Source organism: Sciurus vulgaris (genome assembly GCF_902686455.1).
Source record: "Sciurus vulgaris genome assembly, chromosome: 13".
NCBI lineage: Eukaryota > Metazoa > Chordata > Mammalia > Rodentia > Sciuridae > Sciurus > Sciurus vulgaris.
Genome location: NC_136474.1, coordinates 39,791,083 through 39,815,235, shown reverse-complemented (window position 1 = coordinate 39,815,235; position 24,153 = coordinate 39,791,083). Strand labels below are relative to the sequence as shown.

The window sequence follows — 24,153 nt, the reverse complement described above, 5'->3', positions numbered from 1 at the left end:
CAGAACCACTCACAGCTTATTCTTGATACTGTGAGAAAACTGAATATGATATCATGATATCACTGTCAATGCAAAGAGAAATAGGCTTGTAGAATTTTCTAGGCATGACCTGTTTTGAGTTCAACTTCTGATTATGATGAACATTCTGGTCTCGCCTGGGATTTAAATTTTCTAACAAGTTTCCTGTGTCATAACTGAAATAGCTATTTTTCTTTGCTTCAGTGTAGTTTCCCATAGATTTCTTCAACTGAGAACTAATCATTATTTTCATATTTATTATACTAGTTAGAGTTTGTACGCTGGAAATCAACATAAACTTCATTTTTGAAATGAGACTGCTAAAAGGGTTTTTAAGGATTTTTCTGAACTCCGATTTTTAATTATTGGAGAGTCTTAAATCAGCACTCAGGCCTGCCATCTGAAGCAGCACTTTTTTCTGTTAAATAGTATTTCGCTCCATTTTGAATAATTGCAAAGGCTCTAAATAACATCTCTAAGTATCTCCTCATCTAAAAAGTGACTTTAGTTTTTAAATTCTTACTTCCTTTTGAAATCGCAGGCACTCTTTCAGCCTATGGGAATCTTGCCAACCATTAGAAAACTCTTCATATCATCACATGATCTAAAATATTTCTCCAGCCCCCCCTCTTTAAAAAAGAATTATTAAGATATGTTTATTCATTCATCAATTAATGAAAATTTGGTTTGTTTCTACTTTTTTATTATTAAGAATAATACTGCTGCGAATAGTTTTGTTCAAGGTTTTGAGTTGACAGATTTTTAGTTCTCTAGGGTATATATGGCTAAGAGTGGACTTGCTGGGTCATATTGTAAGTCTGTGTATATTGAACCATTTGAGGAACTTCTAGACTGTTTTCAAAGTAGCTATTTGATTTTATATTCCCTCCAACAGTGTATTAGGTTTGTAGCTTCTCTGCAATCTTACTAACACTTGTTATTATCTGTCTTCTGATTACAGCAATCCTAGTAGGTGTGAGATGATGTTTCATTTTGGTTTTGATATTTAGTGTCCTGCTGGCTAAAGTTGTTACATATCTTTTCACATGATTACCGGCTATCTGTATACCTTTGGAGAACTTTTTATTGAGAAATGGACAGTTCTATTTCTAATTAAGTTATTTTCTTATTTTTAGGTTTTAATGGTCTTTATATACTCTAGATATAAGTCTGTTATCAGATGTATGATTTTCAAAAACTCCCACCCGTGTGTTGTCTTTTCACTTGAGTATTGCACTTTGAAGCATGAAAATTTTCCATTTTAATAATGTACATTTTGTTGATATTTTCTGTCATTGTTTCTGCTCTGGGTATCATATCTAATCCTTGCCTAATACAAGGCATGCAGATTCAGATTTACACCAATGGTTTTTTCCAAGAGTTTTGTTTTGTTTTAGTTCCTATATTTAGGTTGTTAATCAATTTTTATGTATTTTTTTATGAATGGCATGAGAGAGAATCCCACCTGATTCTTTTGTATACAAAGACCCACTTGTGTCAGCACATTTGTGAAAAAGATCTTTTTCTCATTGAATTTTCTAGTTCTCTCATTAAAAGTCACTTGACTATAAACATAATGACTTGCTTCTGAAATTCTCATTTGTATTCCATTAATTCATATGTCTGTCCTTATTCCAAAACCACACTGTCTTGATTATTATAGCTTTGTTGTAAACTTTGAAATCAGGACCTTTGACTTCCCTCCAGCCACTTTTGGGTAACTTACTCAATCTTCCAGCAATCTGATCATGTACCCCCAAATATGTGTTTATTTATAAATAGTATAGACATCCTGTTAGTAGGATTGACATATCAGTGCACTAATTGTGTATGATAGAAAGCATATTCAGAGACTGAATGTAAAAGGACAATGACTTTAAAATAATAGTATTAAATTTTATTTTATAGAAAATTGCCAAGAAAATTTCCGTCTTCCCTTATGTCAATTAGATTTCCTTGCAAACTTATAAGAAGGTGTTTCATATTTAAGGTTTTGAAAAATAGCATCAAACTTTCTCACACAGTATAAACCAAATAATTTTTTAAAACCTATGTTGTTATTTAGTCTACATCAGCTTCAATTTTGTGTGTATTTTTAATATTATAGTAGTTCATATATATCTTTTTTTAACATGGCTTTTGTCTCTCAATATTAAGAGATACCTGTGATGACATAGATAACTGTCATTTGCTTCACTTTTCTTAGTCTTTTATCATGACTATAATGTAGATTATTAAATCATTTAGTTTGTTTTCAGTTTATATTCATTATATTGTTTTTGAAAGGCACTGCTGTGTTAAAGTCTTACAAACGTCTCCTGGTACATACGTACAAGGATTTTTTTAGGGACTGTACCCAGAGGTGTGATTTTGGGGTCACTATGGCCTGTGATGCATCTCTAACTTTACTAAATATTACTTATTTTCCAACTGACTACCAACTTACATTCCCATAAGCAGTATGTACTGACTCTCATTGCTCCATATCTTTCATTTCTATTTGAAGAATGAAAAAAAGTTTATTTAAAAGATACTGAGCTTTGTCTAAATGATACAAACTTTAAAGAAAAAATGATTACATTTTCTGTAAAGGCAGTGTAGTTAAAATGGCTTTAGATTTCAGACTTTGAGTAGAAATCTGAATGTATATATAGATCATTAAAAGTTCATGTCTCAATAAAGGGTTAAACCCCTACATGGAGTAATGGTAGGGGCTAATTTATTGCCACAAGTTAATCTCTCCCCATCCTCCTTTAGTTCCTGGTGCTGTTCCTACTGAATCCATTCAAGGAAGTACCTTTGAAGAGAAGATATTTCTTCAATGGAGAGAACCGACTCAAACCTATGGTGTCATCACTTTATATGAGGTAGTATATATATATTTGTTGGTAATGTAATTTTTCAGTATAATTTCTTATAACCTACTATTTAAAATATATATGTAATTGCATAATGCCTTTTGAGAAGTTTAATGCTTTCTATAGTTATTATGGTTATTATATAGAAGCCAAATATTTTAAAATGAGTTTTTGAATTATGGCAGTTTAAAAATGCATATTGAAATGAGTTGGATATTTTTTGGATTATACTATGTATTAAGAAAACATAACACTTTAGAAAGTCATCTGTATTGTAAACCAAAGTATTTTGAAACATACATCAATTATGAGGCAAACACTAAATCCTAAGCCATGAAATATTTTTCTACTGAATTATAGAAGAACATTGATTGTCTAATTAGCAAGGTCAATAAAAAATTATATTAGGAGTAACCATAGAATAATGCCATTTGGTTTCTTAATATTAATAAAACATTCATTAGACTTCATTGACATAGTTTTGTCTACTGAGGCATATCAAATGGTTGAGTGATAGATAGCAGGGAAGAATTTGATGAATTGTTCAAGGAAAAAACTCTCAGCAATAATGGGGTGACATTCATCATCACATCTGTGTGAGCATCATTTCACTGTGCCTATTGTCATAGAAACAAGCAGGTGTATTTTTTTAAGCTAGCATTTATTTGAATGCAAATTCAACAAAATTATATGTTGTAAGGTTTCTAAAAATCATGGCAGATTCTCATATGGAACCTTTGCCTGAATACCTTTCAGAACTTCTGACAAAAGCCTGTGCAGATGAGCTGTCAGACAGTCTTCACCAGTAAACCCCTTCTCTGACCCTACTAGCCTCACATTTATGTTTCCTTATACCTTTTGAAAATTGGCATTGAAATGCAAAAAAAAAATTAAGTGAAAGCAAAATGAAGAAAGATAAAAGAAGTTGATTTTATGCTGTTACTGTTCATGTTCATCGGCTGCTTTATTTTAAAAGAATTGAGTGTTATGAAAAATTCATGGCTCAGCTTTTATGGAGCTAAGTTTTATAATCACATCAAACAAGTTTGGATTTACTTTTTCTCAGTGAAATGACTCCTCTAGTTCATGTCTGTGACCCTATGACCATTTTTATACCTCAGTTTTGGGGATTCTCACCTAAGAATAGTAGGATTTTGGTTTTTTTGTTTTTGTTTTTGTTTTTGTTTTTTTAAACTGGCAAAGGCACAGTCTTTGAAACGCATTTGAAGATCCAAGCAGTTAAGTTCACCTGTCCTAAAAGCCACATGTTGCTTTCTAGACAGTCAGAAAATAATAGCAAGATTCTTTTTTTAAATCCCACTGGACATATATCTTTGTGTGATAAGTAACTGTACCATGAAAACAGCAAGAATAATAATAATTCAAAGGAAGACCATTAATCTCTCTGACTCAGCAGCCAGGATCTCCCAGTTGAACACTGATCTAAATGCTGGTACAATGGAGATGCATGAATGTGTCATAAATCAAGTTTTTAAAAATCAGATATTTGTAAGTAGAGTGGGTTGGCTCATTTTTCAGTGGAACCAAGGGGGAAATGTCAAATGGGTGAATTGGGCTTAAGAAATTAAATATGTTTTCTGGACACCAACTCTTCTTCTGTCTTTCTCCCCTGATTTCTAGAAGTAGGGAGGAAGGATGCTCCCAGGCTCCTTGTCATGGGCCTTAGATAGGCTCCTTCAGTAGCAGAGAGGCACCTGTGGGCTGTGATTCCCTCAGCCTATGTATGCTAGAGGCTGCAAAATAAATAGCATCCTGCTGGAGCTGGAGATTGGTGTGGAACCAGACTGGGTCCTGTCTCTGGAGGACCATAGTCTTCTCTGGGACAGACATCAGGCCAAGAAATCCAAACAGCTGCCTTAAAAGAAGCAGGGACTATAGAAACAGTGGATTCTATCATTTGAATATAGGTAAAAAGAGAAAGGCAAACTAAATTATTATGATTGGAAAAAACTTAGTAATAATTGACACAAGTGTCTCTTTAGAGCAGGCGATGAACTTGGATGGTTTAAAGAGAGAAGTGAAAGCACATTGGATGTTATAGATGTAAATGAATATATTAGATTTAGATTATGCCTGAGTTTTCTTTTTGCATCTTGTGAAGAACATACCAAAGCATTGATGATTGAAAAATACTGACAGCATTGTTTGCTCCAGAAGTTATGGAAATGTACAGTATTTTTAGTTTTAGTCTTTGACCTCTCTTTTATATTTTAACTTTCATCTTTCTTCTTCCCCAAACTAGCCTTGCTTTTCTGTCCTAGTCATTGTCCTGGCTCTAGCCCTTCTCATACCTGATTTCTCACTTCAGTCATTGAGTTTTATCAGTTATCTAATTACATCCTTCCCCAATAGAATCAAAATCTCCCATTTTGACAAGTTATAAATGAAATACTGTTCTCTGAAAGAATATTTTAAATACAGAAGTATCCAAAACAAAATATCCTTGCTTCTGTTTTAATTTTAAAAAGTAACAACAGCTAGATACAAGTCTTCCCAAAATTTTATAAGGAAGAAACTATAATGCAAGTTTATTTATGAATATAGGCGAATGTAAATTATTAAATGTTAGAAAACCTAGCATTTAATTACAAAAATAAGATGTCATATATGAACATTATACAAAGATAAATACTACGTGGATTCATGAACTAAACACAAAAGTTAAACTTTTAAGAACCCTGTAAGAAAAATATGGAGGACATTTTTGTAATGTCTATTTCAAAGCTTAACATAGAGCCTTGGAAGTCATTTTAAAAATCAGCTGATTGGTTATATAAGATTTTAAACTACTGAATGATGAATGATGAAGGAAGAAAGTCTAAATACAAACAGAAAATTTGGAGAAATTATCTTTAATACTTATGCCAGTCAACAGGCTAGTGGTTGTAAAATATAGAAACTCAATGCAGATTTATTACTAAAAGGAAAAAATTAGAAAATAACAAAGAATAAGAGAGCACAACTCTAACAGGCATGCATGTATATGGAAATATGCCTACCCAACCTTACTAATGATTAAGCAGTGAAGTAAAACAAGTGTACAGAAAATTTAACTTTGTATAATATCATTTCTCAGTGACATGGAGAAATGTATACATGCATGTATTTTTGCAACCTCTTTTTGTAGGCAATTTGAGAATACAAATCAAAATTTAAACATTGTTTATCACCCCTATTTCTAGAAGTTTATAAATCACTAATATTCCCAAATGCACAAGGATATATGTCCAGATATTTGCATTATGCCTCATAACCTTATTATGTATATCTCTGAATTGTCTAGTGAGTAAATTCTGGACTTCTGGTTAACAGGTTGTGGGTGTGTATTTTTTTTTTAATATTTCATTTGTGTAAGATAGTGGAAGAGATAAAAATAGAAAAGATGCTCTCCTTTCTCTATTAGAAGTAACTGTCCTATCAGCAACTTACTATAGAAAGAATTAAATGAGTTCTAAAGTCAGGAGCTCTTTTTAACATGTGAATAGCATCTAAAGTGCACTTTTGCTCAGGCACATGGTAAAGAAATATGGACACGTCTGGACTTGTTAGATGATTTGGACTGATTGGGGTGTGACATCTCAAGATCCTGGAAGGGAGGGACTCATTTAATCACCATCAACTGGAATAGTTAGTAATGTAGAAGTAATAAGACTTTAGGGCCATGTCAAAAATTTTTCTTTCAATATATTCAGTGCCTCTCATGATCTGATTCCACTTTATATTTATTGCTTCATCTTTAGTTGCATTTTCCCTGAAATTTAATGAGTCATGTGTATGAAATTTAGTTTTCTCCTAGAACCTTCTAAATTCTCACATCACCCTACTTTTGGTATACTCTGTTCTCCTATGTTATCCCTCCACTCTCCTCCAATGGTACATCTGCTGATCTTTCAGTATGGCATTCAAACACTGTACTTTCCTTTGAAGTGTCATAGGTACTTTCTTCCGCTGAAATCAGATTTAATTATTCATTCCTTTGTGTTCACAGGGTAAATTGCTCAGGCCTTGATGAAAAGACTGTATTTTATACTGGTAGCAATTACTATCAACTCATGCTCTCTGGAAGATTTTAATTCCCTAAAACATTATTACATTTTGGTTCTCTCTGAAGCTCTCAATTTAGAATCTGAGACTTTAAGGAGAGAAGGAAAAAAGAATTTGAGAAGATACCAGGCACATAACCTGCAAATCAGAAATCATCCAAAAATAAACAACAGTTCATTCCACCTCACCTAAATTTTATCCCTCCTCCCTCACCATGTTGTTTATGTGTCAGGACTTTCATCTTGGGACATTCCATAACATTGGATGCAACATGAGGCAGGATTCCTTAAAGAGGCTTCATTAAAATTTTTTCCATCCTCAGCCAGCATCTTGGTGCAGGTGTAAAAACTTTCCCACAGCTTCCTTCTGGGAGACTCCTGCTGCTGTTCCAGGTGCCTGGTACTTAATAGGCACTTAATAAACAGTTATTGAATGAACAAGAAAGAAACAATTTCCAGCAGGATGTGATGCATGCAGGTTTGAGAGTGGAGGTGTATCTTAGTGCTTTGAGAATTGCTGCTCAGTCCTGTAGTTGTTCACTGACTTATCTCTGCGGCAGGCAATAGAATGGGTAGTCCTTGTTCCTAAAGAGCTTTTTTTCATTCTTGGAATTCAGACTCACAGGTTATGTGAAGTGGTTTGGGAGGGGGGAGCCATGGGCTTTCTGAAATTTTGTGTGTGCAGATATGTACAACATACTTGTTGTTAGGCGTGAGGAAGATCATTCATAATTTCAGGAGGCATGAACTATCCTTTATGTGCATATTGCAGGGACAGGGGAAGAGGATCTATGGGTAAAGGCCGTGACTAAGAGTTCATATAAGTAAATGAATAAAATAAAGGTCCATCAACAACTAAAAATATATAAAAAATAATTTTAAAAAAAGATCCCCCAGTGTAGCACATCCTGCTACTATGTGGCCATGGGCTGGTACAAACCCACCCTCCCCCAAGCAGCAGAGAGCCCCTTAGTAAACCATTTGCTTTGTAGTCTGTGCTGGTGAAGGGAAGATCCCACTTACAATAGTATGTTTACAGGGGCACATGCACACATTTGCATGCCCCAGGAGTCCTTTTAGGAAAATATATACTGAGTGCCTAAGATTTACTAAACACAGTAGAATCAGAAACAAGGATAAAACATCATTCACTCCTTAGAAAGGAGATAAAGTTACATGAAATGTTCTGATCCTTCAACATTTAGATCCTGATTAAGACTGAATGAGATTTTTATAGCACCCCATGACTCATCACCAAATGAAGCTTAGGAACACAGCCTCAGCAGTAGGTGTATGCCTGATGGGTGATTGGTAGACCACACTTATGACGGCTTTGCAAATAAGGAACACTGGAACTCTGGCAAGAGGCATGGATGAGCACTTTGTTGTCTCAGTCTTGCATGATTCTCTTTAAAAGCCTTTCCTTCTTGGAATACTTTCTCTTTTTGCTGTTGGTTTTTGTGACAAGAGTACGCGCATGCTCGTGCTGTTCACCCACCTCTTTTCTCTCTCCCTTCCTGTCTCCTCTCCTCTGTCATTTCACTTTCTTCTGGCATCTCTGTCCCTTTGCTGGCTTCTCTTTCTCTATCCTTCTTGGACCTGCTTCTGGGCCACTTCTTCTTCTCTAAACTTCTTTCCCTGTGACCCCACCCATTTCTAAACCATCCCAACATCATTCCAATGCTGATCACCCCTAGGTCTCCATTTCCATCCTAGCCCTATCTCACTTGTATCTTCATGTCATGCACATATGTCCACTTGTCTGTCAAAGGCATTTCAAACTTGACATATCCACATCCATCTGTAAATTCTTTCTCATTTATTCCATTTCATTTCATTGGGTTCACCTTTTTGCTCACCCTGAAACATAGTACCTACTCTTGATTCTTCCATCTTCTTTGCATTTCCAATCCTTCAGTGAATTGTTTATCTCTGAAATATGCCAACACTACTAATTTCTTGCTGTCTCCACCCCACCTTAGTAGAAGCCACAATATTCTCTCGCCTGTACTTTAATTCTACCCATCTGATCTGCCATAGTTCCTAGTGGTCTCCCTGCTATTTTTATTGTTCCCGCCAATCAAATAAATCTTCCATCCAAGGTGATCTAACGTGTGTGTGTGTGTGTGTGTGTGTGTGTGTGAATGATATATATATCCAAAGTGATATAAGATAAATCAGATTATTTTATTTTCACATTTGTAAGTATTCAAAGGCAGCTAGGTATGTTGGCACAGGCTTGGAATCCTAACAACTCAGGAGGCTGAGGCAGGAGGATTGCAAGTTTGAGACCATCCTCAGCAACTTAGTGAGACCCTAAGCAACTTAGTGAGACCCTGTCTCAAAATTTAAAAAAGTCTAGGGATATGGCTCAGTAGCTAAGCACCCCTGGATTCAATCCCTGGTACAAAAAATATGTATATATTTTTTCAAAGTATCCCCATTTTATGTATCTGAGCTTTTAAGCTTGGGATACAGAATTAGGCATGGGATAGCCTCTGTGTACTCCTTTAGCTCCCAGAGATGACAGACTTTCTGTCTGCTCATTACCTGGGGCCAGCACAATCCTGCTTCATGGACGTGGTTCATACTGTTCTTCCCCAAGTTCATGATCTGACTGATCCTTCGTAAAGTTCAGATCTTTTCAATGTCATTGGCATTTCCTTCACCAACCAGTCTGAATGACTGTGTATGGACACTTCTCTCCCAACAAAACCTTTTATCTTACCACCCTTGTTTGTTTCTTCTATTCTTCATGTTGTAGAATTATTAACTTACTTATTGCAGATCTCCCCAGCTCCCCCACACATTGTCCAGATTCTTAGCTTCCTGAAGACAGTCATGCTTGCAGCATCCCTGTATTCAGTCAGTGCATGAATAGAATCAGCAAATCTGAATAGGTAAACCTCACAGAGGTGACTCTATCTTCTCAGGCAGGTGAAAGTCTATGAATAAGAGCGGTATCAGAAAAACCCCACAAGTGTTTGTGGGACTCATCCCCTTAAAAGTCAGAGGGGGTAGCATAATGTGGCAGTGTCATGTATTCAGAAATGAGTTTGTAGAAGCACATGAAAGCAAGTCTGAAAAACCAAGCAAAGGAATTTGGATTTTGTTCTGTGTACATTTGTGTCCTATTAAAGTTTCTAATCAAGTCAATAAAATGAAGAAGACCACATAGCCCTGAAGGGCAGTGCTAGACTTTATTTTCCTGCATCCTAACTCTTCACTTCACCAGATCTTTACCCACTTCAGGGCAGGTACAGTATATGAGTCACTATGCACGTCACCATGATTCAGAATACAGTTCTTGGCATGTAGGCCACACCACAAACACATTCTGAATGTGCGATTGAATGCATAATTGACTTCAGGGAGCATTATACCATCATAGTTCAGTTCTGCCTCCTTTGAGTTGCACCTTTCTTTGGGGGTTCCAGAATAGAAGACCACTCAAATAAGCACACACACAGAGGGTATTGTGCTGAGAGGTTCCTCCCTTAGCAGCTAGGTGGTAGATAGGGTCTTGTTTCTTCCTGACTTTCTTAACCTCCTCAGGGATATTTGTTAGAGGGTTAACAACATACCTTTAGCCTGACTCTGAATGTGTTATGTTGTGCAGTGATTAATACATAGAGCAAACATTTCCTTGCCAAAGCTCAGTTGATTCAATCTAAATATTCTTTCTGAGAGGTCTTCTTAATTATAATGACATGGTATAAATATAAGAAGAAAGAATGTCAATTATCACTTCGTATAATAACAGTGTTAGTGTTCATGCACATAAATTATAAGTAAGTTTACCTAAGCACATAAGAAAAGTGCTCAGTTTTGCAATTTAAAACTTGAATATGCCACATTTCAAAATTATGTCATTACCACCAGTAGAAGTTAGTAATCACCACTAAAGTACTTGTTCTTGAATAGTTGATGAACTACTCATGCTGAAATTCTTTTTAAAAAATCACTTGAAGGGGCAAAATTTAAAGGCATCTATGTTATATTTATTTTCAAACATTCCAGACTCATCCAGCATGAGGTATCTGTTATGTAGCAAATATGAAAATATATAGGGTTGCACTCTCTAATATAGCAGCTAGCAGTCACTTGTGGCAATTTAAACTGAAATTTGAGTTAATTAAATTAAATTAAATGGATTTTTCAGTTCCTCAATCTCTATAGCCACATTTCAAGGGCTCAGTAGCCACATGTGGCTTGGCCACTGTATCAAATAGTACAGAATAGAGCGTTTCTATTGTGGTAGAAAGTTCTGTTGGACAATATTTCTCTGAAAAAATTAGTAAATAAATGAGTATGACCCATAATGAGCACTCCATTTGCAGCATCAGCAACTCCTGGCATATATCTTGGATTTATTTTTGGAGCAGATCTCTGTGCCTACATTGATGAAAACACTTAAATGTGTCCTTGTTCCCAATAGACAATAATCCTATTCAGTGCTAAATCAAATCATGGCCACTAGATTAGAGATGAGGCCTTATGCTTGTCAGAGCCTTGTCTGTTTGAGCTAGTTGTCTCTTTTGTTATTTGGTTCTAAACCAGCTGTTATGTAGTTCTACAAAAATGACATTTTGAAAGCAAACAACTTCAAGGTATCAGCTTAAATGTGAATCCATCCTTTACGTTCTAATCTACTGACTCTAAGTTCCTCTGTCTATAAAGGTAATAACTCCTATCAGTTTTGACTGAGTTCCTGCATCCCTTCACTGGATTCAGGATTTGAAGAGTCTAGTGAAGAGGAGAGCTTATCATAAAGGATCTGACAGTGCATACATCAGAAGGGCTTATTGGATAAAGTCTCAATCTGGGTCCATCTGCTCCAGATATTTTATCACATTCTTCTTCTTTTGCAGATCACTTACAAAGCAGTCAGTTCCTTTGACCCAGAAATAGATTTATCCAACCAAAGTGGAAGAGTTTCAAAACTGGGAAATGAAACCCATTTTCTGTTTTTTGGATTATACCCGGGAACCACGTACTCCTTCACCATCCGAGCAAGCACAGCTAAGGGTTTTGGGCCTCCAGCAACAAACCAGTTCACCACCAAAATATCAGGTATATGCATTCATGAGTTATGCCTTTTGTCAGAAGTAGCATTATTGTACTTCTCCATTCTCATTGTCAAGTTATGCAAAGCTCACACAGCCTAATGCATTTTATTCATATGAAACCCAGACACATGGAATTAAATGAAATGCTCTCAATATTTATCATTATGGAGCTTAAAGTCCTCATACGTTAAGAAGTGGCTGCTGTTTTAGCAGTGTGCCTAGGAGGACTTGAATGTGAGGCACAAGGTTCTATTAAGGCACTCTCTCATCTATCCCCTTGGCCATACCAAGTCACCAACCAGAGAAGCCTTGCCAGAGAAATCTCTGTCCTGAGAGTTGAGTGGGAAAGCAACATCATATGAAGTCTGCTTCCAGAGGGATCAGCCTCCCTGGCCTTACTTTTAGTGGGTTTCCATCCTAAACACAGAGGTAACAACCAAGATGCCTCAGCTTTTAGGGCCTCCAGGTTTTTTTGAGACTCATTTACTCCATGCAACCAAAGACATAATTTGAGAAATATTTCTGGGCATTTTCAATTGTGCAGAAAATGTCTTTTTTACTTCAGACTAGAGGAAATGAAGTTGCCATCTGGTATGGGATATGTAACCACAATAAACAAAATTCCATGGATATTTTATTTTTCTTTCATTTTGTTAACTCCTTTGGGTATGTGTGGGGAAGTATTTGAGTCTTGACTTTGACTGTTTGAGGGGGTAGATGAGATAGAGCTTGGGGAGGGAAGTAACTTTTTATCAGCCAGGGTGTTAACCTGATTTCTATATTTATTCCTAACTCAGCACAAGTTTTTGCTTGGAATAGAAGGAAGCAAATACCACAATTAGACTAATATAGAATGTTGTGATTGGTTTTGAGACCAATGTTTAGAATTTTGTTTTGAAGAAATTATAACTTAAGGGAGACTTTTTTATTGTACAAGCAAACTTGACTTGAAATTTAATGCACATTAGATCAATATAAAGCATTAGGTTATAGGAAAATTAAAGTGATGGAAAAGAGATCATACTTGGAAGGTTAAAAAATGGCAGAGTTTGTACAAGTGAACAAATAGACCACTAAACTTGGAGTCAGGAAATTTGGGTTTTAACTTATGATTTTTGCATAGACTTCTTTTCTGATCTTTATCAAGTGAATTTACCCCTACATATGAATTTAAATGATATTATCTAGTGCATCAATTTATCATGGGGACTTAATGAGACATTACATGCCGATATGAATACCTCCAAGTAATTTTAAATATTTTCTTTACTATAAACCATTTTTCAAATATTATTATCTTAAGGAGGATATTCTTTTAGAATAAAATCCACTTTCCCCATTTTTATTAACCAAAAATTGCAACCAGTGTAAGTCTGATCACTGTTGGTATACCAACTTCAAAAGTTCTAAGTCCAAAGAGCAAAAACTACAAAAACAAAACAAAACAAAACAAAACCTTGACATGTGGGCTCATCAAGAATACTGTTTGTTTTTTATTAAATTAAAATGTTAATTTATGGGCCCTATTTTCTATTTTTGTGACCTGAAAAAGGGAACTATGCTTATATAAAAAATTCTGTAGTGTGGGTTAGAGTTAATTTTTAATGGAATTGGTATCAATTTTGAATGTTAAGAAAATGTGATAGATGGAGCTGAGAAATAACTCATGTCTGTTATGTAAAAGCTTTTTTATATTTAAGATGATTTTTAAAACTACATTTGCAAGAAATAATCTCCCACTACCTTATCAGACACATCTGCCTGTGGGTGGTAGAAAGCTGTGTCCCCCCCCACATCACATCTGTATGTAATGATTTGTCTTACCTAGAATGGGGGCATAATTACCAAAAAGTGTTATTGTTATCTTATTGTAGTGAGACTTAGCAACCTAGAAAAGAATGAATGCCAGAAAAAGACCTTGGAAATAGGATTCACATTGGGAAGACAGCTAATGTTCATAGAATTATATTTGCCTAGTGTTCTCTCTTGTTGTCTCTTTGAATTACAGTGTCGTTTCCTTTACTTTGAAAGATACATAAACTGAAGATCCAGAGATGATTAAGCATAAGCTTAAGCATAAGCTTTTACCCTAGTTAAAATAAAACATAACAAAAAGTTAAACCCAAGCCTGTCTTTCTTCAGTTTCCATTATGTCCCCTCTTCCTATATATAAGAAACCCATATTGTAGGACACCTTGCTTGATTCAAGTTTTTATACCTGTCTTATATATAAGACCATGGGACATAATGGATTAATGCCCCTCCTTGTGGGTCTTTGATACATGAGAAACTTTTACTTAAATGAAAGAACTGGAAAGTTCAGTTTTATGACCCCAGTTATTATTTCAAAACTGAACTGTGCTTTTTAAGTATATGTTTTATGGAAGATAGCATTTTTACAAAACAGCACACATATTCTAAGTATACGTCTTGATGAATTTTTGAAAACATACTACACAAATTTCACCAGAATCTAAATGAAGAGGCAGAAGTCACCAGCACTCACACCCCCCTATACCCTCTACCAGCTTCTACTCAGGATCAGAGGGATCAGTCAATATGAGCTGGTTTTCACAGTCCTCCCTGTTGTTCTATGTAGGGAATATACATAAAGCTTGCCACTGGTCAGTTGATAGCTGTAATTTAAATTAAGTGCTCTGTGCTTTTTAATGTTTTGTTGCTGTTGTTGTTTTTTTAAAAGAAAGTAGAAAGTACACTAAGACAATCAACCAGAAATAATGAGTCTTCCCTCTTATGCCCTTTTCCCCAGCACCTTCTATGCCAGCCTATGAACTTGAGACACCTTTGAACCAAACTGACAATACAGTGACAGTCATGCTGAAACCTGCACAGAGCAGAGGTGCACCTGTCAGGTACGGAGCAGAAGGAGGGGTAGGCTGCCTCTAGAGAGAAGAAAACTAAAATCCAGTTGATTCATTTCTCCAATGTGTTTTGTAGGGATTAGCTGCAATCCTCAGTTAGCATGTAAACCTATATTTTTATTAACTCTGTTTAAAACAAATGAGTGAGGAAAATGAAAGGGCTTCTGGGTAAGGTGATCAAGTATTGTTTGAGGGGATTTATTCTGAAACAAGTATGTTGTTCTTTAGAAGATAAGGAGCAAAGCCCCAGTCTTTTTTGGAGGTGGCTTTACTTCCAAAAGGTAATTGCTTGCTGAAATTTATTTACCCAAGGGCAGGTGACATCTTTTTTCCAGATCTCTATTCTTCAATAAAATGTTTATTTTTTCACTTGAGTCTTACATCATTTAAGTTTTAGTAAATTGGCTACTTTCTCAATTGAATATTTAATGTGTAATTGTTTATTTTTAAAGAAACAGATGATTGGAGAGAATATTGTAAAATCCTTGTTTGAACAGATCTAAGTTTATTACCAACATCTAAGCCCAGTTTTTCATTGCTTTATGATTTATATAGCCAAGAAATTACAAAGTGTAACTTTTATGGTGAATGAATGGAGTAAATTTATTCTTCCTAGGAAGGAGCAAAGGAATGCTACAGTAACTCTCAAGTGTGTATCTGTCATAAGCTCATTAATCTATATAAATGAAATTTCTACTTGCTTCAGTTGTCTTATCAGAATAGACTCCCTTAAAAGTAATCTGTTATTCTCAGTAGCATACTCCAAGGAAACTTTTACATTCATGAGTCAGGCTGTGTATGGTTTCTGTCTGGGTTCCTTTTGTAGACTTTTATTTCATGAGCTATTTAAAACCTGGCTGTATTAGATCATATTTTCACTTCAGTGATGTAGCACAAACAGTTGGACATCTTTCTACTTGATAAAGCATTTACAAGTTTTGAAACAAAAAGTTAAAAGTAAAAACAGGGACTGTGGCTGTGGCTTAGTGATAGAGTGCTTGCCTAGGTGCTGGTATAGTCGTAGGTGTTAGGTTCGATTCTCAGCACCACATATAAAAAAATGAATAAAATAAAGGTCTATCAACACCTAAAAATATTTTTTTAAAAGTAAAAACAGTAATATTAGTTGATAGTGAAGTCCAGTTAGGACTATTTTTTATTTGAAAAAAATATTTAGACTTTTTCACTTATCCAGCTAAATTTTCATTAAATGAACATTTATATTCTTACCATAGCCTTGGGAACTTCACTTTTTTCCCAGACCAACCTAATGGTTGCCCAGAATCATTAATAATAAATCATTAGTACAAGAATCGGAATCACAAGCAAATGAAAGGTTAGAGGTCATTCATTCAACACCTCCGAACTGAAGAAAACAGAAATCCTAACCATCTCTCAATAACAGGCACTTATTCCCTGCTCTATTTTATTCTCACACAAACTCCTCTTAAACATTTTCTATTCTTGCTGTATTTTTACCTTCAAACCCTTCACTCAGATTTCCATCCACATCTTTGCATAGATCTTTCTAAGTCTATGTTTTGAAGTAGTTTCTCTCCTGGCAATCAACCCTCTTCCCACCCCTCCACTTTCTTTTGTAAGCATCAGGTGCTTTTCAAACTGCTATTCAATTTTTCTCTCATACACATTGCTAAGACATTATTTTGTTTACTTTTATACATTTCTAATTGCTTTTGGAGATATTGGGATCTTAATGGTTAGTTTTAGATTTCCTCAGGCTTTCTATTTTTATGCCTATTAAAGAAAAAAAAAAGATTCAAGATCAGACTACATAACTTTCACTGCAGATGCCAGATCATTTCATCAGACCCAGTTCTCTAAATTCAGCCACCATTTAGGTTTATACTGTCACACTGTCTGCCACAGTTATCATAACACCTTGTTTCCAAGTTCATCAGTGCTATGCTTCAATTAAACATTATCTTCTTATTGACTGTACTTCTTGAATTTGCCAGGGTCACTTTGCTTTCTGCATTCATATTACCTTCTTCTACAGTGTCTTGAGATTAATAAACATGTTATCTGTCTTCATCATGTACATTCATAATGCTGGGATGAAGATCAATTCTTGTGGGACACTATTTAGTAAGCTTTACAGGAAAACCCACTATAGGTACCACCTTTACTGGAAGGATGCCTCTCTTCAATGGGTAAACTAACTTGGCACAAATTTGAGAGATGAAATTACCTCAACCTCACCTGTCAAGGCTTTTTGTTTGTTTGTTTACATATAAGGTAGTATTCTCTTCAAAGGATTCATTATATAGTGCAACATAATGGAACTGATTATCTATTGAAAAGATGGCAGACCAGTATATCTAGAAAGACTAGTTTGGGAAAAAAATGTCCACAGTCTCCTCAGCTTGAATGGGGTATATTAAAATGCTCAATTTCATTTAATGTTTAGAGGAATAAGAACTTTGATTAGGGAATCATATGGACCTAAAAAATAAAGCTATACTGCAGATGAAAACTTTCAAACACATCTGGAAATCTGCAAAATACACATGTAATCAAACTAAAATACAAGAATTTTTTTCCCAATGATAAGATAAATACTAGAGGGAAGACGGGAAATGGAAGCAAACATCTGTTTGCTTTCCTGGATTCTGCATGTATTCAAGAATACCGTCATTGTGTGATTTCCAAAACCCATTCTTTGAATTGATTTGAGTTTTCTTTGATCCATATTCATTGATGTTGAAAATTCAGTCTTACTTCATTTACGCACTTCACTAAGTAAGGTGGTTGTATATCGATCCCACTGCAAAAGCTTAGCTTGGTTATGGCAGATTCTTGAAATTGCACTCACCTCAGTGTAAATGATTGTTGTCTTTTTATTGATCAACATATCACCTCTGTCACATAAAATTATTTAAATCCTGGAATGGCCAGGAAGAACACAAATTCTATCATTCCAGCCAATAAACTAGCACTGCAGAGAGAATTTTAAATCTGTTTGTGGATTCAATTTTTTTTTCTTTAATAAGACAGGGAAAAGCTTAATTTTCTTTTACTCATTTAGAATCACCTTATTTCTCTTTTCTCCACTCTACTGTTCATTATGTGTAGACACAATCCAACAGAGAAAACCCTTATAATTTGGCAATAAGAGAGCAATTCTAAATAAAGGCTACATTTTATACAATTGTTGTGCTTTATTGCCACAACAAAAATCTGCTATTTTGCTCTAGTGAAAACACATGCACAATACATAATCCACCATGAGTAGTGTCCATTAATGTTTTCTACCTTGTGATCTTCTACAACCTGAGACTCAATCATGTTTTTGTGCATTATATGATAGAGTTTTCAAACGACTTGTGCCTCCATTCTTTAGGCATTGTTGCTTTAATATGTTCATAAATGTTTTGGAGCTACATGTCTTCTTAGTTAAAATTCTGTACTTGAATATGCTAATTAAATATTCTGGCATTCATTTCAGTGAAATTTTGAAAGATTATCATTTTAAGTATGTACTCATTCTCTGGTTCATTCCTTTCAGGAGAAAGTACCGAGTGGGAAAAATGTCTCTTACAGTGATCTGTCCGTGGGGTTGGGGAAGTGAGCAGGAACCACACCAACAGCCACAACTTTAGAACTGATTTGCAATATGTGGGTGTTATTTTAGTAGATATGACCACTTTGTCTTTCAAACGACAACTTCAGTTATTTTAATAATGTGCTTTTATTGTCACTGGTAACTTCTCATAGTATGGTTGTCCTTATAATTGAATGATTCCTCAGTATATTCAAAGAGCAATTTGTGAATCATTTCTTTTGCTGAGAATTATGAAAGCTAATAAGAACTTCATCATATTATGAATGGGGACAAGATGAAGATATAAGGAATGAGAGAAATATTTTGGCTTTCTTTTATAAAGGATATGTGCTAGGTAAGTAAGATTTCAGTTGAGATAGTAGATATTTCTTTGGGGAAAACATAAATGTTGTGTCTATCCAAAACCCATCTAATTAAAAATTGGTAACAAAATGACATTAGTTTCATATAGAAATCAGAAATTTATTTTATATTTTATGTCCAGGTTTTCATTAAATTTGATTTGCTTTGACTGCATTATCATAGTTGGCTTTAAAAGTGCATACTGTTTTCATTTACTCTTCTATCAGATTTTTTTCTCATGCTGCTTTATGAAAACGTGCAGATATTAAAACTTCATTGTTAACTTTAATATTTCCTCATTTACTCCAACTACTCATCAAATATTCTTTTATAACCATTTTGACAGAAATTTAAAGTGGATTAAGCATGACATTTTTTTTTTTTTTTTACCAAGTTGTTTTTTGAAAAAACCATGCCATTTTCTTAGAACAATATGAAGAACAGGTTTTCATTCCACTGAGGAATAGTAGGCAGTAAAGCAATTGTATTTATTTTCAGAAAATGTGTTATACTTTCTAGAAGCTTTTGATTTGATCCTGGGGCTACCTGGGAAATGAGATTGTTTCTCTTGTGGGCCATCAGCCTTCTGCATATTCCCAACTGGTTATCAATGGCCATTTCTGTTAAGGGGACACAGCACAAGAGTGTCTGTGAAACTTGAGTCACCTCATGGTAGAGAAAAACAGGAGTGCCATTTCATTATTAGTGAAAGACAGGAGATAATTATGCATTGTGTTTTAAAAGCTTCATATATTAGAAATCATAGTTGTTGGCATACAATTGATTATGACTTATAACTTAGAGTTCATGAAGTATAAACTAGATATTTAAATAAAAATATTTTAAACCTGTAATCCCAGTGGCTTGGGAGGCTGAGGCAGGAGGATGGCAAGTTCGAAGACAGCCTCAGCAAAAGTGAGGCGCTATGCAACTCAATGAGAACCTGTCTCTAAATAAAATACAAAATAGGGCTAGGGATGTGACTCAGTGGCCAAACACCCCTGAGTTCAATCCCTGGTATCCCACCCCCCCAAAAATATTTTATAGCAGTTGCAGCCTATTAGCTTATCCAAAAAAAAGAAACTTTTATTTCATTAAAATCATCTTCCTGAACAGTCTGTTCTCTTCTTCATGCAAGGAGCCATTGAGCATAACAAAAATACAGAGCTCTTTTGATTAAATGAACCAATATATGTTAAAACACTTCACACTTTATACATAATAAATACCATATGGGACTGGCTTATGGTTCAGTGGTAGAGTGCTCGCCTGGTGCATGTGAAGCACTGGGTTGGATCCTGAGCACCACATAAAAATAAATAAAAATAAAGGTGTCCACCTACAACTAAAAAGATATTTAAAATAAATAAATAAATACATACATACATATTGTGTAAGTGTTTCCTTGTGCTGTGACTCTCCTTACACGATATCACTGTTATTTGTAATGTTTCTGTTCATAAGAGCAGCCCAGGTCCTTTAGCTTTTCTTGTGTTTGTCTCATTTTATTCAGATCTGAGATCATGAAAAATCTGATTTTACATGAAAATGAAATTATGGATTTGATAGTTGCTTCTAAGAGCAAAACAATAAGTAGAATTCCTTTAAATTCTGATTTCTTTATGCATTCTAAAATTGTTACATGTGGCTACCTATTTATTTCTGCGTTTGTGATTTTTTTTCCAGAAATTGATCTTATAAGCAGAGAGGGAACTTTTCCCAGCTCTATATAACAACTTTGTAATAAAGGTTAGGTACCCCCTGTTGATCCCTGAATCATTCTATAGATATGGTTATCTATATACCAATTATTGATTGATTGATTGACTCATTCATTCATTCATTTGGTAGTACTGGGGATGGAGCCCAGGGCCTCATGCATGTTGAGTGGTCACTTTACCCCAGAGATAAAGCCCAACTTCCCCTAATTACAGTTATTATCAGCTCAGCTGAAATAAACTTAGCCATAAAACAAAGGAAACTGATCTTCTGTTTATAGCCCCTCTAAAAGACCACTTGGCAGCACAGTAAAATCCGCAGTGTGACATGACTACAAAGAGCCAGTGGCACATGTCATTTGACTGACTCAAGGCAGTCTAGTGCTCTACTCACTTTCATGAACCTGGTTCCTCAGCCTAAGTGTCCATCAACATATGAATGGATGAAGAAAATATGGTATACATACACAATGGAGCTTTATTCATCCATAAAGAAAAATGAAATTATGTCATTTGCAGAAAATTGGATGGAACTTGAGAACATTATGTTAAGCAAAATGTGGCAAACTAAGGTTAAACATCAAGTGTTTTCTCTCATATGTGAAAAGTACAGAGGGCAAAGGAAAAGAAAGGAGGGCGTGTCTCGGGAAAATTGAAAGGAGATAGTAGAGTAGAGGAAAAGGAACCAGGAGGGAAGGGAAAGGGAATATAATGGGGATGGTATTGCCAATTTGTATTGTGATATTTTGCATGTAAGAATATGTATCAACAAATCCTCCATTCTGTACAACTCTAATGTACCAATTAAAAATATTGGGGGGGGTATCTGATTCCTCCTACACTTTCTAAAGAGAAAAATATTTGTGACTCAAGTGACATTTTTATGACCATTCAATCTCTATGACTAAGTTAGAATTTATTCCTGAAATTCTAGATTTTGTTTCTTCTCATCAAAATGGTTCTGTTCCAGAGTTTGACCTGGCTTAACTTAACCAATTAAATAGTGATTTGAAAATATAATTTTGTTATTTTCTCACATTGAAGTTTGTACCTTCATAATATTTTCCTTCTATAATGACAGTATTGTTTTAAAGAAGGGAAATCTTTAGTCAGACCTCAAAATACCAGGTTAACCTTAATATCTAAAAACTCAACCCAAATGCCATGTATAACTCTAAAGCTCTAATTAAGAAATAAAGATTCTGTGATACAGATTTGAAAGTAGCTTCACTTTCAATCAGCCTACTATGAATTGTCATATGATTCCTAGGTCTAAGTAATAATTTTTTTCTAAATCAGTGAGAAACTACTGAATCTATCAATCATAATCGATATCTTCTTAGTTCTAAAACACATGATCATGTCAGGTGTCACCTATAGCCTTGCCAACAGGCAGAATCACTCTCTTCTTTCAGCATATTCTAGGGAGGAAATTTCTAATATTCAAATAATTACTCAGCTAAAATTGTGAGCCCAACTTTTCAAATAAACTCCATGACAACAGAGAATTTAGTTTTAAATTCAAGCTCTCTCCGTAAGTAGTTATGTGACCATTACAAATTTAATATCTCTGAGCTTTGACTTTCTCCTCTTTCCAAACCCAGGATAATGGTTTACTTCATCTCTTAAGGTTGTGTCAGTGTCACATATATTTTTTACTCACTGGGGGTCTACAGGCAGCAATTGTTGGCTCTATTCTCCAAGGGCTAGCAGTTTAGATGGGAGACAGACCAAGATGTGATGTGGTCTCCTCCAGAAGGGATGAGGGCTGGGACCAGTGCCCAGAACAGGGGTGACCAATACAGAGGAGGGTCAGCTTAGGCTTTGGAGAGGAGGTAGCAAAAAAACTGAATCTTGACAGATAGATATTGTTCAGGGAATGCATGTGATATGGAATGTGTGTGATTTGTTGTCAGGGAGGTCAGTTATGTGATAAGGAATTACAAGGAGAGAGACAGATGTTCCAAGAGGACTGAGCAGGTGAGCCTTACTTGGGAATGAGAAATGTTGTATAATCAGAGAGGAGCGAATGGAAGAAGAGGAAAGAAAGATTGAGCTAGTCTGAATGGCCTTGCACTCCATACTGAGGAGTGACCTTAGGAGGGATTTGGTAAGAAGAACTGCAGTCTCAGAGGAGCCTGAGAGGGTCTGGCTCACTGAGAAAGCCATTGTGGAAGAGTGGCAGGAGGACAGGATTGAGGAAAAGGTTCTCTTCCTTGGGCTTAGTTAAGCTATGGATAACCTTCAGGGCATGAAGGGAGGGGATCTTGTACATGACATGTATCGATTTTCATTTGAAATAAGATTTAGAGAAATCAAAAACAGTCCTTTTTAGAAGAAGAAGAGAGTCCATAATGACTAATCAAAGCAATTAATAACAATAACACTGTGTAAAGTCTCATTAAAAGAAATACCAGAACACTAGAAATTTTAAAATGAGCTTAGTAGGGACTCTGATAATAATAATCAGAAATATCTAATTATATGATTTTAAATCTGTTTTCATAAGCCATACAAATGTGTGACTTTATTAATCCCTCTTCTTCTGAAGAAAATCTGAATCTTTCTCTTTTCTTCTCTCTGCCTTCCCTGTACTAGGTCGCTCTCACCCCTTCACCCAGAGCCTGTGCTGTGAGATTGTTATATGTTTGGGGTTATCTGTGGTGCCTGCTGAATGGATGCAGATAATGTCTTTGTTTACTGAGTTAGAAATGCTTTTCTGGAAAGGAAGCTTGGAAAGGAAGGTCAGAAGTCTGCTTAGTGAGTGACTATGCCTAATTCTTGCCTGGAGCCAGAGAAGACCCAAGTTTTAAATCATTCTGCTTAAAGTTCCTACTATCCCCAGTGGAACTCATGTTTGTCTCTGAAAAGATGAGTGTCTGAGGTTGGAGCTACAGATTACATGAAAGGCCCTGAGTGTCGTTTATAGTGGAATCTATATAAATTACCCATGACTGCCTCCCCAAAGTGAAGGTGGGGTCAGGTCCTGCATTCCTTTCACACTGACCCAACTACCCAGAAGCCATTCCTCAGGGTGGAGGAAAAAAACATAAAAGCTGGTCACATTTTCCATTGGCAGTCCAGGAGGTTACAGACTGGTTCATCCTCCATGTATCTGAACCTTCTTTAAATGTTAACAATGGAAGAAATTAGAAGTAGCTTCAATTACAAACCCAGAGTACTGGGACAGTTTATTGTTTTAATTATGAATATTAGAATTGCTTACACTCTTCACTCTTGGGAACTGCTGAGTCTTACAACTGTTGTTTTCAAGATGTTGAAGGGAGGCATTTCTAGGAGTGTTCCAATAAGACTGAGAGCCTTTGGGAGAGATTATCTTGGAAATTTTGACAAAGACTAAATGACTTGACTATATATGCTTCACTTTGATTTTTTGAAGTGTTAAAATCTTCACTCACATGTATGTGAGTTTGTAGAGGCTGATAAAATTGTAGGGGACAGATAGTGACAGCTAGTGTGACATCCTAGATTTGCAGAGCTGGAGCAACCTATAGGTACGCCCTGCTTTCCACTTGTCATGGTGTTTCTGGATCCTGTTTTCATTTTAGGGGAGGGGGCTTAGCTATGTAATAAACTCTGCTTTTTATCATTAGCAAAC

At 35.4% G+C, this 24,153-nt stretch overlaps 1 protein-coding gene across 1 annotated transcript in view; it reads left to right on the top strand.

Moving 5' to 3' along the window:
- The window catches only part of PTPRM (protein tyrosine phosphatase receptor type M), an 849,607-nt gene that overhangs the window by 522,390 nt on the left and 303,064 nt on the right, over positions 1 to 24,153 (top strand). Inside the window, 3 exon segments of the mRNA XM_079108449.1 lie at positions 2,776 to 2,885; positions 11,812 to 12,013; positions 14,780 to 14,882. Coding sequence (XP_078964575.1) covers positions 2,776 to 2,885; positions 11,812 to 12,013; positions 14,780 to 14,882 — 415 coding nt within the window.